The sequence below is a fragment of the Cololabis saira genome, chromosome 23, assembly GCF_033807715.1.
Source record: "Cololabis saira isolate AMF1-May2022 chromosome 23, fColSai1.1, whole genome shotgun sequence".
Taxonomy (NCBI): Eukaryota; Metazoa; Chordata; class Actinopteri; order Beloniformes; family Belonidae; genus Cololabis; species Cololabis saira.
Window position 1 is genome coordinate 28665271 of NC_084609.1, and position 15801 is coordinate 28681071.

Consider the following 15801-nt stretch of genomic DNA (forward strand, 5'->3'; position numbering starts at 1 on the left):
TCCTGACGCGGAATGATATGCTGGGATAAGGCTTTAGAATAGAAGTCGTGGTATATAAGATAAGTCCTTTATTTCTCCCTGAATGGGGAAATTCTCAAGGTTCAAAAAGTAAAAAATATATAATTACGAAATATAAACAGTATACATTGGAATGAAAAATAATATGCTCATAATACCACTCTTAACAACCAATCAGATTGCAGGATTTCACCTTTTCCATTTTATAATGGTATTTTTATGTCTCAGAGAGAGCAGGGAGTGAGAGATGGGGTAGTTGATGTTGCTCTTTGCAGTAACACAGTAACCAATTGTGGCTCTTTGCCTCTGACTGGTTAGCCACCCCTGAGCTAAACAATAACCACAGTAGCTATACTATAACATGGTGTGCAGCAGCAGAAGTTAATGCAGTTAACCTGTTACATCAGTCACATTTAGTGTATGAAAACACTGAATAACCTGCCCGTGAGGAAAAACCCAAACTGGGCAACATTAAATCTGGAAACCCATTAATAACAAGTGTGTCACCCGGCTCCCTTCCAGGTGTAGAAGTCTGACCCCAATATGGCTCTTTTTTGGAACAACTGCAAACACCTCAGACTTCGGGAGCCGATATGGATTCACTCAAATCAACAAAAACCTTTCCTTAAACCGCATTCATGAATTTACAAGAACATCCTGTATCTGTGCAAGTGATGCCTAGAGATGTGACTAAGCGGTTACGGCAGTAAAAGCCGAGAAACATTCCTGGACGCGCTGGGAATCATCCTCTGAGAGGACTGTGGGTGCTGCGCCAGATCAGAGTTCTGACAAGTGGTCATACTAGGCCTGTGTTGAAAAGATCGATTTTCCGATTCTAAATTCTAATTTGATTCTCATATTAATTCATAAAAATCGATTAATATGTCTAAAGATCAATTTCTTTTTATTTTTTTTTATCATTACATTACAACTTTTAGTATTTTTTTGTTTATGCCAAAAAGAGGAATGTTTTGTTGGATACGAGAATAACTACTGCCATGTTTTTGCCTTTAAATATGTTTAAAAGTATGAAAATATTAAAAGTTATCAATTATAATTACATAAATTGTCTATATTTCTTTGCTTTATTTACCGTTTTCGGATTACATTTGCATAAAATGCTAAAAACCTAATTCTCATAAATGGGATTTCATACGTCCTCTGTTTGCTGACCTGGATCTGTTTGGTAATTCTGACCCACACGATGTTTTTTGAAAGCAGTTACAGTATATCAGCATTCTGGAAGGTTTTCTTTCTTTTTTTGCACTTTAAATGGATATTGAAAGGCATATTTGAGTTATTTATTTCTTAGTTATTTATTTCATACAAATAACCTTTGGAATTTTTTTGTTTTTGCCCAAAAAAGGAATGTTTTGTTGCACGCGAGAATAACTACTGCCATGTTTTTGCCTTTATATACATTTAAAAGTATGAAAATATTAACGTTTTCAGTTATAATTGCATAAATTGTCTTTATTTAATTGCTTTATATACTTTTTGGGGGTTAAATTTGCATAAAATGCTAAATACCTAATTCTAAAAACCAAAAAACACAGAAAATGGAAAAGAATAAAAATGGAATGTGGTAAAAAATAAAAGCGATTTCATACAGCCTCTGTTTTCTGTCCTGGATCTGTTTGATAATTCTGACCTACACGATGTTTCTGAAATCAGTTCTATCAGCATTCTGGGAGGTGATTGGTCCTTACAGCATCATTAGCTGCCAATACTTGCTGTTGAATCTCAGTATAATACTAGTATTAATATGTTGCGGAACTACAGTCATATAATTCATGCAACAGCTCAAAAAATAGTTTTAATAACACTAACCCAAATCAATATCGGATTGAATTAAAGCGTGATAATCGATTCTGAATCTTAAGAATCGGAATCGATTCTTGACATTTGAATCAATCCCCAGTCCTAGTTCATACGGACCCGTTTCATTCCCATTTTCCGATCCGGGCGACTGACGGTCCACAGATGAGTGGCATTTTAACCTCTGAGGATGTTAGGACAAACTTAACGGAGGGAGGCGTACTGTACCTTCCTACAGGAACTGTGAGGTAAAACTACAAGGGCAACAAACGCGTCTGCGATCCCCGTCACCCAGGAAAGAGCGTCCACCCTGCCGAGCACCCACCTGGCAGCGAGATGGGCGACAGCTCGTTGTAGCCCCCGAAGGAGGCGTTGCGGATCAGCTTGCGTCCGTCTGGGTGTGGAGGTCGAACGGATGTTGTCCCGCCACACGTGGAGAAGCGGCGGCGGCTCAGCAGACCCTCCTCCTTCATCATGGGGCCGGCGGCAGCTCCCCCGGAGGGCCAGGGGGAAGGGGCGAGGGCTGGGGGGACGGCCAGAAAAGCCCGAGGGTGGAAGGTCGAACGGTGATCCACTGCGCCTCACTCAGCTGGTGTGTGAGTGAATAAATCAATCAACACGCAGAGAGAAAAGCCAAGTCCAACAGACACACTGGCAAGCTCAGACGAGCAGACACGGAGCCGGGGCAGGAGGCTGTTTCCCTCTCACTTCCTCCAGATGACTGTCCCTCTCTCCCTCTCTCTACTCTCTCCTCTCTGTGAGTGAGAGCTCCTAAGTATTTAATAACGGATACGCTGAGCCCCGCCTACTGCCTCTCCTCCGCATGGGAGGGGAGCTGCATCTTGGCTTGAGGAAAAAAATATAAAAGCCCTGATATTCCAGGTCACAACTTCTACTGAGGCTGAATTTATCACTACGTTTTTGTTTTAAGCTCAATATTTTATATTCAAAAGGGACATCCCACTGCTTTTCAACCAAACTTCAGTGGTTAATCATTGCTCTGACTCTGACACCCAGCATACAGATACCAGCATACCTTTTCTTGTTCTAACGGGACTGTAATCTGGACCAATACCAATTCCAAATAGTGTTGTTAAATGTAACCACAGCATTAGAGACCCCAGCGGGAATCAGGGACTGGAGCATCAGCCACAAACTGTGGCAGCGTTTACTCACACCCAAGTACAGGGTGGAAATTACTCTGAAATCAATAGACGAAGCACCTGAGACTACGCTAAATTCTATACCTTGCATCATATGGCGCTTTTCCACTAGTACCTACTCAGCTCTACTCAAGTTTCTTTTCCACAACAATTGAGCACCTGGAGCAGAAGTAGGAGGTTGGAGAGAAGCTGCTGTGACGTATTTGATTGTGTATCTAAATGAAGAAGACAACAACACTAAAGATGTAGAACCTGGAGGAGATGATAGATGTGCTGCTGGGTCTGTGGCTTGTGTTTGATATCAAGTTAAAATATGAGAGTTAGAAAAGGTTCAAGCGGCAATGCTTTTTAATATTTTTTTAGTTTGTCTGCGCTGCTGAAAAGTCAGCTGGAGCCGTGAGCAGCTATGAAGAGACAGAGCTCCTGGTAGATCTGGTCGTTCTTTATCGCCCTTCTACATCCCTTTTTAATTCTCTCCTCAGCACCAGGTTTATGAACATCTGACCCTCAGAGTTGGATCATGAAACAGACTTTTGCTGCCATTGCTGGTTGAATAAAATGAACAAGAATCCGTCAGAGTCTCTTTCTCTGATTTCCTCCTCCTGACTCAGACGTCTGACTCCAACCCCCCGACCAATCGGTGGCCTGTAGTGTGATGATGTCAGATACAGCCGACTCAGCCACTTAGAACCTCGGCAGAATAGTTACAGAAAAGTATCTACTCGCCATGTTAGACCCCTGGTGGAAAAGAACCAAACTGAGGCGAGTCGAGTCGGGCTGAGTAGGTACTAGTGGAAAAGCGCCAAGAGATAGAGTTGATAATATATATCTAGCTCTCTAGCTGGTAGCTGCTTAAAAAGTTTCAATGTGGATGTTTGACTTTGACAGCAGCAAACGAGAGTATCTTAGGTACATAACGTGATCTTCATCAGCAGAGTTCAGTAGAATGCTATGGGTTTGTGTCCACGGCATTCAAGCCTTTTAAAATGATAACAACAACAAAACTTTACTTTACTTTACTCTGAGATGCTGCGTTGTGGCTCAAAGATGCCACCGAGCCGTCACAAACTTCCTGAAGTAAGAACTAATCTGATGAAGACTCGCCGGTGATGTCGGCAGGCTGGCAGGGCCTGCGAGACGAGTCCTGGGGGTTAATGCCCAGCAGCCGCCGAACTTAACATCCTCGTGAATAGCAGTGAAATGTCCCTTTACGAGAACTGTTCCTTTTTAATCCTCACAGCTTATAACTGCTATAAAGACAGGAGTCACCACACATACACACACAGACACACACACACACACAGAATACAGAAGCTCTGTTGAAGACAGAAGGAAGTCATCACACCACCACCACACCAGCCCTGCGGTGCCGTCTACATGCACACCAGCATTTAACATTTTCAACACCATGTGTCCTTTAGGTGTAGGCCTGTGTTGAAAAAAAATCGATTTTCTGATTCTAAATTGATTCTCATATTAATTCCTAAAAATCGATTCGTATGTCTAAAGATCGATTTTTTTTCTTCATAATTACATTTTCGCCCCGTGAACTTTAATCCCAGTTGTCAGGTCATTTAATTACGGAAGAGTATTAGGGCCAGGCAGGAGAAAAATAAAAATATTATTTTAGGAGGAAGATTTTTTTTTCATTATGCACTTTCAGAAAAAAGTCGAAATGTTGAGAAAAAAGTCAAAATTTCATCTTTATTCACGAAATTTTGACTTTATTCTTGAAATTGTATTTCAACATTAATCTGATTTTTTTCTTGACATTTCGACTTTTTTCTCAAAGTGCACAATAAAAGAAAATCTTCCCTTCTCAAATATTTTTTCTCCTGCATTGCCCTAATACTCTTCCGTATTTAATTCACACATGCGTGTGGTGTGAAACTATCAAACAATGAACATGGCGTCGAAGAGTAGCATCAACAAAGCGCTGGTTTTTAAAACTCCTGAACTAAATTAACTTTTCTTTCAATGTGAAATTAGTGAAATTATTAGTTCACTAGTTATTTTACAGTCATATAATTCAGGCAAGAGCTCAAAAAACATTTTTAATAACACTTACCCAAATCAATATTAGATCGAATCGGATCCTGATACTCTATTCAGAATCTTAAGAATCGGAATCGATTCAATTCTTGACACTTGAATCGATGCCCACCCCTTTTTTTGGTGTGTACAAATAGCTACGTAAATAGGAGGAGCATTAAACCCAAACACAATCCTAGTCTACCATACAAAGATGTTAAAGTTGTTTGCAGTGTTGACTAGTCGTATCTAGACAGGAAGATGGAAGATGCTGGATGATTTAGTGCAGATGCAAGTCTGTTGTTGCTGCGCTGACATCACAAGCACAAAGAGCTGTCTGGCAGCCGACGCCGACACCAATACAGCTGTGTGTTGATGTAGCTGCAGCTTAAACGATATATTTATTCAACATGACCCCGGCGTTCAGGCGGACATGACAGGTGAGAGTTATCAGCGTGGTTTATAGAAACTGACAGGATGTGCACACGGAGGGCAGAGCGAGTCGTGAACAGAATCAGCCTCGGGCATCGTCTCTGAAACCTAATCTGGGATGGAATTGATCAGCTGTGCAGCTGTCGGTCTCATCGTGTCCCGGCCAGCCGATCTGCTGGGTCTTTTTCTTCCAGACCTCTCCACCAACTTTTCAGGAAGACGCGTCACCTAAGATTGCACGTCCAGATAAACGCCGTAATCCCCTCCCAAACTGCGGTAACTAATTACTCCACACGGCTGTTAAGTCTGCGGCTCGACCTCCCCGACTCAAATGTAGATTAAAACAAGTAATTAGATGTCCTGCATGTACAATTCACATCCCAGCCCTAATTAATCCGCTTGCGGAGGGAAAGTCATTTTCCACAGGGCCAACAGCATTTTCGAGGTACTTGAGAAACCTTTTCTAAATATAGTCACTATCTGGGACATTTGTCGGGCTGATTCTGATGAAATTAGGACTGATTCTGGCTCATCGGTTCCACCCCTAGAAGCTGAGCCCCTACGCGCTCACTGGGGGACCGGGAGCCCATCGTCAGTCTAGCCCGGGGGTCGGCAACCATCGGCTCCAGAGCCGCATGCGGCTCTTTAGCGCCGCCCTAGTGGCTCCTAGAGCTTTTTCAAATATGTTTGACCTTTTTTTTTCCTTTTTTTCTTCTTTTTTTTGTTTTTTTTTTCCTTCTTTTTCTTTTTTTTCTCTTTTTTTTCCTTTTTTTGTCTTTTCCTTTTTTTCTTCTTCTTTTTCCTTTTTCTTCTTTTTTCCTTTTTTTGTCTTTTCCTTTTTTCTTCTTCTTTTTCCTTTTGTTCTCTTTTTTCTTCCTTTTTCCTTTCCTTCTTAATCTCAACATTCCGACTTTTTTCTCGAAATTTTGACTTTTCTCTCGACATTTCAACTTTTTTCTCAACATTTTGACTTTTTTCTCGACATTTCGACCTTTTCTCGAAGTGCATAATGAAAAAAAAAAATCTTCCCCCAGTTCTAACTAATATAGAAACATGCAGCATGTGTTTTCCTTCATTCTAAGGCTTATACAAGACTTTTCATTTTTTGCGGATCCAGACATATTTGTTTTTTGTGTTTTTGGTCCAATATGGCTCTTTCAACATTTTGGGTTGCCGACCCCTGGTCTAGCCAGACCTGCCTAACGTAAAGATCCAGTGTAAATCCACCTCTCACGTCCTCAAAGATGGTCTGGTTTTAGACAGGACTGTTGCCACGTCTCCTAGAGGTTTCCTGGGATATAAAACATCTTTCATGATCCCACAGAGCGAATGTAGCACCCAACATCCTGGCATTTTGGGTTCCGAGTGAAATCGTCAAGAGATAATCACGATTCCTCCAATAATGAACCACATAATTGTGGATAATTGTTTACTTTCTCATCAAACCCAATCGAGACAAAAAAAAAGGTCCCTTTTTTTCTTGTCTCTACAGATCCTATCATGGAAATGCTCTGGCTCACGTGTACTTTGTGTTTAACTTACGCTACAACGATATCTCATGTTGACTGTTATCATATAACCATTCAGGTCAAAACAGACAAATATTCTCACTGGCCACGGTTACATGATGTTTTTTAATTCGGAATTAATTATTCTGAATTAAATAATTCAGAATTAAACTATTTTCCTTCCAGTTTACATGGAAATAGTAATTCCGAATTGAGGTTTACGTGGAAAACACGTTTGATGGTCTTTCTCCAATTCCTCTACAGGTCTGGGGGTTGGGAAGGTTCTGATTGGATAGGGGGGGGACCGGAAGTTAAACTACCGGAAGAAAAACAAACTTAGCCGCTACAACTTTGAAAAGCTCCCAATTTTTATGTTTCCTGTTTCCATCTGTTCTTTTAATTATTTCCAGGTCCTCCAAGATATTTATTAAATAAATGGTCTCTGCTCTTGACCACCATTTTATTCTATTCTATTATTCTATTCTATTCAATTATTCTATTCGGATTTAAAGTCAGAATAAACCAGCCACTTACTTCGGAATTAAGTTTAATTCGGAATGGCCATTTTCATTCGGTTGTTTACATGGTCATTTTTACTCATTTTAAATCAGATTTAATTTTAATTCTGAATTAAAGAGGAATTAAACTTCTTATGTAAACGCACTCAGTCACAATTCCTCCAATAATCAACCACATTACCGTACTTTGAGTTTTGTTTTTGTATTTGCCTCATTTAGTATGCACTTATTTATCTTTAATTGTACTTGGATTTATCTTTAATCTATCTGTTTTTGGTTGTTATTTGTTTTGTTCATTTTCTTTTTTTCATTGTTTTCTGCTTTTTATTATCTTTAGTTTTTATTAGTTTTTGTTTTTTGTCTTGTTTTTCTTTTTAGTTGTTGTTCTTTGTACTTGTTATCTACTTTGTTTTATTCTGTTTAACTAAGATTTTATATTGTACTGTAAAAGTTTTTTAGAAATGTATATTTGTACTGTTGGACCCCAGGAAGAATAGTTGCTGCTGAGGCAACAACTAATGGGGATCTGAAATAAATAAATAAATAAATAAATAAATAAATAAATTACTGTGGATAATTGTTTACTTTCTCATCAAACACAATCAAGACAAAAAACGTTGACTGCTATCATATAACCATGCAGGTCAAAACAGACAAATCTTCTCTATGAAAAGTAAATCTGCAATAAATAAAAACAAAATGTCTTTGTGACATGTTGATGTTAGCAATAAATCCTTATCAATACGACAAAACCACTGGGAATTAAAACCAAAGCACCTACAGATAATAATATTGTTATTTTTACATTAATTCAAAGTAAATGTATATTGTTTCAAAGAGTAGCGTGTCGAAATGAGGTGTATTATCATACACCAGTCCAGCCATGACATGTCAACCAATGAGCTGCTGTCTATCCGACACCGCGGTGCAAGTGAAATATTTACTGCAGGCCGCCGGTGTCACGTGCAGATAAACAACTATAGTCTTACATAAAGTCTGCAAGGAGACCATGTAAGCCTGGGATTAGCTCTGGTTGAAAGAGGCTTTCCAAAACACGGCCCTGCAGGCATCTCTGGCTGCACCCCCCACCTCTGAGATGCACCGAGACGTCCCAAACCTGGCCGTCTTTTTTCACTTCATATCTAATCATTCATGCTGGTGTGATTTCCCTTCTGTCGTCAAGAGAGCCGTCGCACATATATGTCAAAAACATGCACACAGACAGCAGACAGCACAAACCTGTGGGTGTAAACTACAAACAGCACTGCTCTCTACTCTCTACTCTGGGTCTGATGAGCACTGGTGCTCATTACTGTACCTTGCCTTCCTCGGCTAACGCTTACAAGAAATGGTCCAAAGCTGAAGGGCAGACATCCGTTTGACGTCCAATTCAAGGCTACAATCCCTTCTGCTTCACACCCGAGTCGCATGAGTCCGCAAAAGCCCGTGGCTGACGGAGCAGAGCTCCCGAAGTGGAGATACTCCCCATCACGTCCCGGCGTTTCCACCATGTATGACATATGCTGTATCCCTGTGGGAGCTCAGTCCCTGCAGGGCCCGGCCACTCAGCGGACGGTACTGCAGGTGAGAGACAGGACGGTGGACCAGCCGTGGCCCAGGGTGCAGGTAAGACCGGCCCCCTCCGTGTGGTTAACCCCGTCTGACGGGCCGTAATCCCATCAGCTGATCCTAAATCCACGCTAACCCCACCGCCTCCACTACTTCCGTGTTTGTCATCTCAAGTGTCTTCTTTGATTTCAGTTCCCTCAGGCGGTTTCCATCGTGGCCACCTCTACACTAGGCCTGTGTTGAAAAGATCGATTTTCCGATTCTAAATCGATTCTCATATTATTTCCTAAAAATCGATTCATATGTCTAAAGATCGATTTATTTATTTTTTTGGTTCTCAGTGAGTCCCCAGGTTAAGACTTGCTTGTCTGACAAACTAAAGACACAAACACGGTTTGTCTGTGAAATCTTAAATTGATTTTTTATTTTTTTAATTTGTATTTAAAATAAAAAAATTAAATAAAATTAATTATTAATTAATAATGATTAATTATTATAATATAAATCATAATTAATAATATAATAAATAATGATAAAAAATATATAAATATAATATAATAAATATCAAATAAATATCAAACAAATACAATATATAAATATAATATATTATTATTATTATTATTATTGTTATATAATAATAATATTATTATTATTATTATGTATTATTGTTATTATATTATTTATAATTATTAATAATTATTATTAATTCATCATTAATTAATTATTAATTAAAATATACATTTCACATTTTTTTTTTTTTTATTTTCATGATGAAGCAACACCCAGATTAAGTGATACAACCCAAACAACAATGCAAATATTTCATGAGAGCACTGAGTGCTAAACTGCGTGTGTGTTAATAAAAGTGTTGTTGCACTTGATTAAAGCTGAACTGCTTTCAACAACAAGTACCCTCTGGAGATGTAGAAAAAATAAAACCGTTGTTTCAAAACAGAGTTGTCTGAGGGGGATTGAGACTCCATGAATACGACCCAACACACCTCAACCAGCTCCAAAAGATGGAGGGAATTTGGTTAGAAAAATATAATTTGTTTTTTTATTACTCCAAAAATTTTAAATAAACAACTGGGTGAGCAACAATATTGCTGGAGACAGTGTGGGCAATTGAGCGCCAACCACTCTCACATTTCCTGCTCATGTAAGAAAGTACAAGCATTTTGGGATGGGATCCTGAGAGCCATGGAGAAAGTTTTGGGATTCCTAAAGATCCCCGGGTTTGGTTTAGTTTAGTTTATTGGTCCTTTCAATTTCCACAACACAAATAACCCAAAGTACAGGTGTAAATCATCAGTTTAATACCAAAAAAATAAAAAGATTTTGGTGTAAATATATTCAATTTTAACTAAAACCAAGGACCAAAAGGTGTAGACTGAAGCCTAACTTTATGACGCCTACCCTTTTCACAAAAAATAAATAAATGTTAGCTTTTAAAAACTGGTGCATTTAGGATTTAGATAATGAAATAAAATACATAAATAAATCCATATGAGAAGTTGCCCGAGTATAAACAAAATAACTGTACACATACAGCATATTCCACATGTCATGTGTATTATACCTTTGTTTTATATGTATTAATCATTTTGTATTTATAGGAGCTTTTGAATTGTAATAACGTGCTACACATTTTATGAGTTATTTACTTAGGACTGATACAAGAGGATGTAATAAATAAAGAGGACATATATATTTTTAAAATTCTATCTATTGCGGCTCAGAAAGCCATTACAAGAAATTGGCTGAAGACGGATTCACCTGGACTGAGCCAATGGTTGGACATTGTAGAAGAAAAACGATCAATGGAACAAATTACCTACAGCCGACGACTTAAAACAGAGTACTTTGCAAGATGGACAGAATGGCATTATTATATAAGACAGTAGTGCCCCCCCCCTTGTTTGACGGGAGGCAGACAACGACCTGCCACCCACTGATGGATCGATGGCCAACACAGTAATGTCATTATTTCCAACCGTTCTAACAGTACTTAGGATTCCACCGGGCCCAGCGCCGTGACACTGGATGGACCGGACTCATCGACTGCAGGTACAGAGACACTGCAGCACAAGCAAAGTAAAGATTTGTCTCAGCCTCAAAGCCACGTCTGGGAAAGAGAAGAGAACATTCTCTTCCACCAGTGATTAGCTGGTGATTAATGGCTACAGTCATGAAAAAGAAACATTCTTATATATTACAGGGGATATGGACGTTTCATCTGCTCTGTTTCAGGCTTTGAAATAAGGTGCACACAAACTCACATACAAGACTATATATTTCTATTCATTTAACAAAAACGAAGCCAAAGTTGAGTCTTGTGATTTGTTCAGATGCGGCTTTGTTAACCTGAATTGTGCAACTGTCTTAAATGTTTTGTTTTTTGTTTTTTTTTGGGGGGGGGGGGTGTAATGATGTAATCAAAAGGGAATGCGTTAAAAGGACTGAGAATTACCCCCAATAACCTACTAGCCGAGCAGCACCAAGCTAGCACCCATCAAACATTTAAACTAATCAATACAGATATTTAAAAGTCCATCCATCTTCACAGCTTGAAGATGGATGTGAATCTTCTCCTCGTTTGAGTTTCAGAAACTCTGCACGTTGTGAGTGTACAACTTCCCTCACGCTAATATAAATAAAAGTTTAATGTCCCAATATTAAAAGATTTACATGCAGTTTTACTGTCATAAAACAAGTGAGCAAGAAAAAGAAGAAGAAATCTCTAAGCCCATAACACTGGCCTTGTGTCAGCACTACTGGGAGTAAAATCAGTTGCTATGGAAACAGATTTTATACTGCCCATGAATGCTGAGCCATTGAAGGCTATTTTATGCTATTATTTTTATGCTTTTAACCTGTATTATGTTTAAACATGTAAAGCACTTTGTGCTACATTTTAACGGATGAAATAAAGAAAGAGAAATAAAGACGTATTATTATAATGATCATTATTACTGGAGCTTGCACGTTTTCAGCTGACGTGTCACCCTTGTGGATAATTGTCACAAAGCTATTACATGAATAACGAGGCCTATTTGTCGTTTATTATTCCAGTAAGATTGAACAGGACAGCACATGTTCCTGGACCATGACTGAGTGTACAGGAAGGACATCCAGTCGTCCTGCTTATAAAAAAGGATATAAATACATATCAGCGTATTTAGATGGAGGTAAAAGTCTGAAGCTGTTAAGGAATGACGCAGCGCCAGGTTTTACTGAGATACTAGTTACAGTAAACACAAAGTCTAATAAGCATATCCAAACATAGCGTTAGCACTAGTCAGACAGGGCCCACTGAACTCTTTTATGACAGCGCCCTCTTGTGGAACAAAGGCCTTCCAACACACAGATGTGTTTATTTATTAGTTTATGATCCCCATTAGCCATCTCTCCGTTGTGGGAGTAATGGCTATTCTTCCTGGGGTCCTCACACAGGACACAATTATATACGTAATAAAAACATACAGAATAAGAATAAAGTATAGAATTATACATGGTAGTAACACGGAAAAAACTACAATATTAAAATGATAATAATAATTCACACCAACTCAATACCTAGGCTTATGAAACCAAAAAACAACAAAAGCTTACCAAGAAACCAAGCACTCAGATATTAGTCAGATATTATACACAGACCTTTCTAAAATCCTCTTTTTCAATTTGTTTTTAAAACCACTTATGCTTTCAAGTAATAAGAGCTCAGGTGGAATTAACAGGGCGGGATGCTCGGAGGTAAGTTGATACACCGAGGCCTCAACTCAACACACACAATCACCTGAAACTAACGTCTCTCTAGGACGGCACAGAAGAGGCCCCGAGGGCCTGAGCCCCTCACTGCAAAACAAGCCCTCATCAGAAGACTGATGAGGGTTTTAATAGTGAGTGATACCTGTAAAATATCTGATCAAACGTTTAGGAAGTCGTGAAGTCCTCACTGAGAGACTCCATTCAACTACAAATCATTTTACTCCCGGCAGGTGTGATTTGTTCTGGTCAATGTTTACATCCCATCTCAGGCCTGTACGATCTAGGACATGGCTGAGCAGAAAACAGACGAGGAGAGAACATGACCAGATCTGTGGTCATACTTAAGCCTGATTTAAGGTTCTGCGTTAAACCAACGCAGAGCCTACACCGTTGCCGTGACGCCGTCGTGAACCCTTCAGACTTCTCAGTCACTCCATTACCCCCCACAGAGCTCTAGTTGATACTTTGTTTAGCTTCCGGCTTTTCCGGTCACAGTGACTCAAAGAGATAAGGACGACTATTGTGCAAAAAACCAAAACAACCCAAAAAAAACAAAAAATTCACACACACGAAGAAAAGAGCGCTGAAAGTTCACTACTGCTTCACGAACCGGAAATGCGTTGCTACCAAGCAAACCAATCACAGCCCTCTCAGTCTGTGTTGAGTCTGCGTCGCCTCGACGAGTAGTTACATTTTTTCTGGAGGTGCAGGTCAGGCTACGGCGTATGCTACGGAGAGACTCCCGCGTAGTCGCGAACCCTATGGCGTAGGTTTAACACAGAACCATAATTCAGCCTTTAGGGATCTTAACAGAGCAGACCTCACAAAGGAAGCCCACGCCTCACCAGAGACACAGGCACACTGGACTATTCAATCAGAAAGCATGGTTACAACTGTTCTCCGTGCAGCTTTGGGTCTCTCTGATTACCGTCAGCTCCATCCCATCCTGGCCTACAGCCAGACAAACAAAGCTTCTTCGCCTGTGGTGGGGAATGTGAGGAAATGGACTGAGTACAGGGCTGTCAGTCTGAGGTGGGGGTGTGTAACACCGGCGCCCCACAAGGAACTGTCCTGGCCCCATTTCTCTTCACCCTCTACACCTCCGACTTCCAATTCAGCTCACACCAGGGCCACCTGCAGAAGTTCTCTGATGACTCCTCTATTGTGGGCTACGTCACAGACGACAGGGAAGAGGAGTACAAGGCCCTGGTGGAGAACCGTGTGGAGTGGTGCGACATTTTAGGAGGAAGAGAGGGAGCTCAGCCCCCATCACCATCAAGGGAGTGGAGGTTGAAAGAGTGGACTCCTACACCGAGGCTCTTACCAGGAAGGGGCAGAGCAGGAGGTTTTTCCTGAGAAGGCTGAGGTGGTTTAAAGTTTGTAACAGGCTACTGAGAATCGGTGCGTCCGAAATGCCATACTTAACAGTATATACTCAAAAAGTATACTTTTGTTCCGCAAACTTTTGAGTAAATATCAGTATTATGCATTAATTGGGATGTACTACTCAGAGCCACACGGCACTTCCTGCCGTTGGGAGGGGGAGCTGTTACCATGGTAACAACTCCTGTCACAGCAGCAGTAGCAGCTCTGCTCCGCTCTTTCCCCTTTATCCTGGCCCAAACAAGATGACATTTCTCCTGCGCTGTGTGGTTTTATTCTTACCTCTTCAACTTCTAACGAGAAACAGAAGAAGAATAAAAATAATGTGATACATGATGAACTCATCTGCTTAATATCTTATGGAAACCAAACCGAAATCACACCTAATTCCTCACATTTGAATTGTAGCGTGATGCTGCTGCTGCTGCAGCTTTGCTTGCTACCGGTAACGTTATCCTCCATTTTTGTTGGTTGCTAAGTATCTGCGCAGCAGTTAGCAACCAAACACCGCTGCATTGCATTGTGGGAAGTTTCTGCTTAGATAGTGTCCATCAATCCCATGGATCTATTATAAAACACACTTATAAATTTCTCCGGAATGAGTATGGGTAGTGTATACTATTGTGTACGTACTAATGTTGTAAAAAATCCCACATACTGTTTTTGCTACTCATTAGGGTGGAAGAATGGAATTTTGGATGCAGGTAATGTTTTACCAGTCAGTGGTCTCCAGTGTCCTATGACCGTGGCCTGCTGGGGAGGCAACGTCTGTGCCAGGGATGCTACCAGGCTGAACAAGCTCTGTGATGGGGATCGGGTTGGACAGCCTGGAGGTGGTGGCTGAACAGAGGATGGGGGAAAAACTGGCGGCCATGTTGGCCAATCCCTCCCATCCACTGCACATGGAGCTGACGGGGATGAGGAGCAAATTCAGTGACAGATTTGTCCTCCCCCGTCAGAGCACAAAGATTTGGACAGTCATTTATTCCAGCTGCAGTCCGACTCTACAACCAGGCCCTGCAGGCCCAGGGAGACCTGGAGCTGGAGCTGATAGGTAACTGACTTAGACTCTTATCTGCACATGTTGCACTTTGGCAAACAACTACCAGCACTTCGTGTTTGTTGGACCAGCAGTGTGTTTATATGTATTGTTGCATTGTCGGCTCTGTTTTTCTGTTTGTCTTCCTCTTTTTGAATGTCATGAGCTGTTTGGCAACTGATTTTCCCCAGAGGGGATAATAAAGGTTTCAATCATCAATCAAATGGACCAGTTTTTAGGGAGGACATGTGTGTGCAAACCAAGACATTCTGCATTCGGTCTATCCATCTCTGTGCACTTCCATGGCTTTTTATGTGATTCTGCCACCAAACAGGACAGGAAAGACTAGCACGGTCTGGGACTGGCCTTGTTTTCCACCCAGGACCAGCACCGGCCCAAGGTCGGGAACAGAGCAGGAAAGGTCACTCCAGACCCCTCACATCCTGGACCCCAACTGTTAGAATTCCTCCCCTGTGGTAACTGCTTCACGGTTCCCATGGCAACACGTTTCCTCACACGTAGCTCAGTGACTGAGGGTATTTGACGTTTACTTT

At 40.7% G+C, this 15801-nt stretch overlaps 1 protein-coding gene across 8 annotated transcripts in view; it reads right to left on the minus strand.

The window, feature by feature from the left end:
* osbpl8 (oxysterol binding protein-like 8) overlaps window positions 1-15801 on the minus strand; it is a 135859-nt gene that overhangs the window by 53803 nt on the left and 66255 nt on the right. The window contains exons 1-2 of one of the 8 annotated variants that reach the window (XM_061714650.1): window positions 8832-9013; window positions 2162-2425 (exon numbers count right to left, since the gene is read on the minus strand). The exons of 5 other annotated variants lie outside the window; for them this stretch is intronic. In XM_061714650.1, coding sequence (XP_061570634.1) covers window positions 2162-2312 — 151 coding nt within the window. In that variant the 5' untranslated portion in view covers window positions 2313-2425; window positions 8832-9013. Of the gene's footprint in view, window positions 1-2161; window positions 2426-8806; window positions 9014-15801 lie in introns of those variants that run through there. 2 more of the 8 variants (XM_061714649.1, XM_061714651.1) reach the window with 2 other exon arrangements.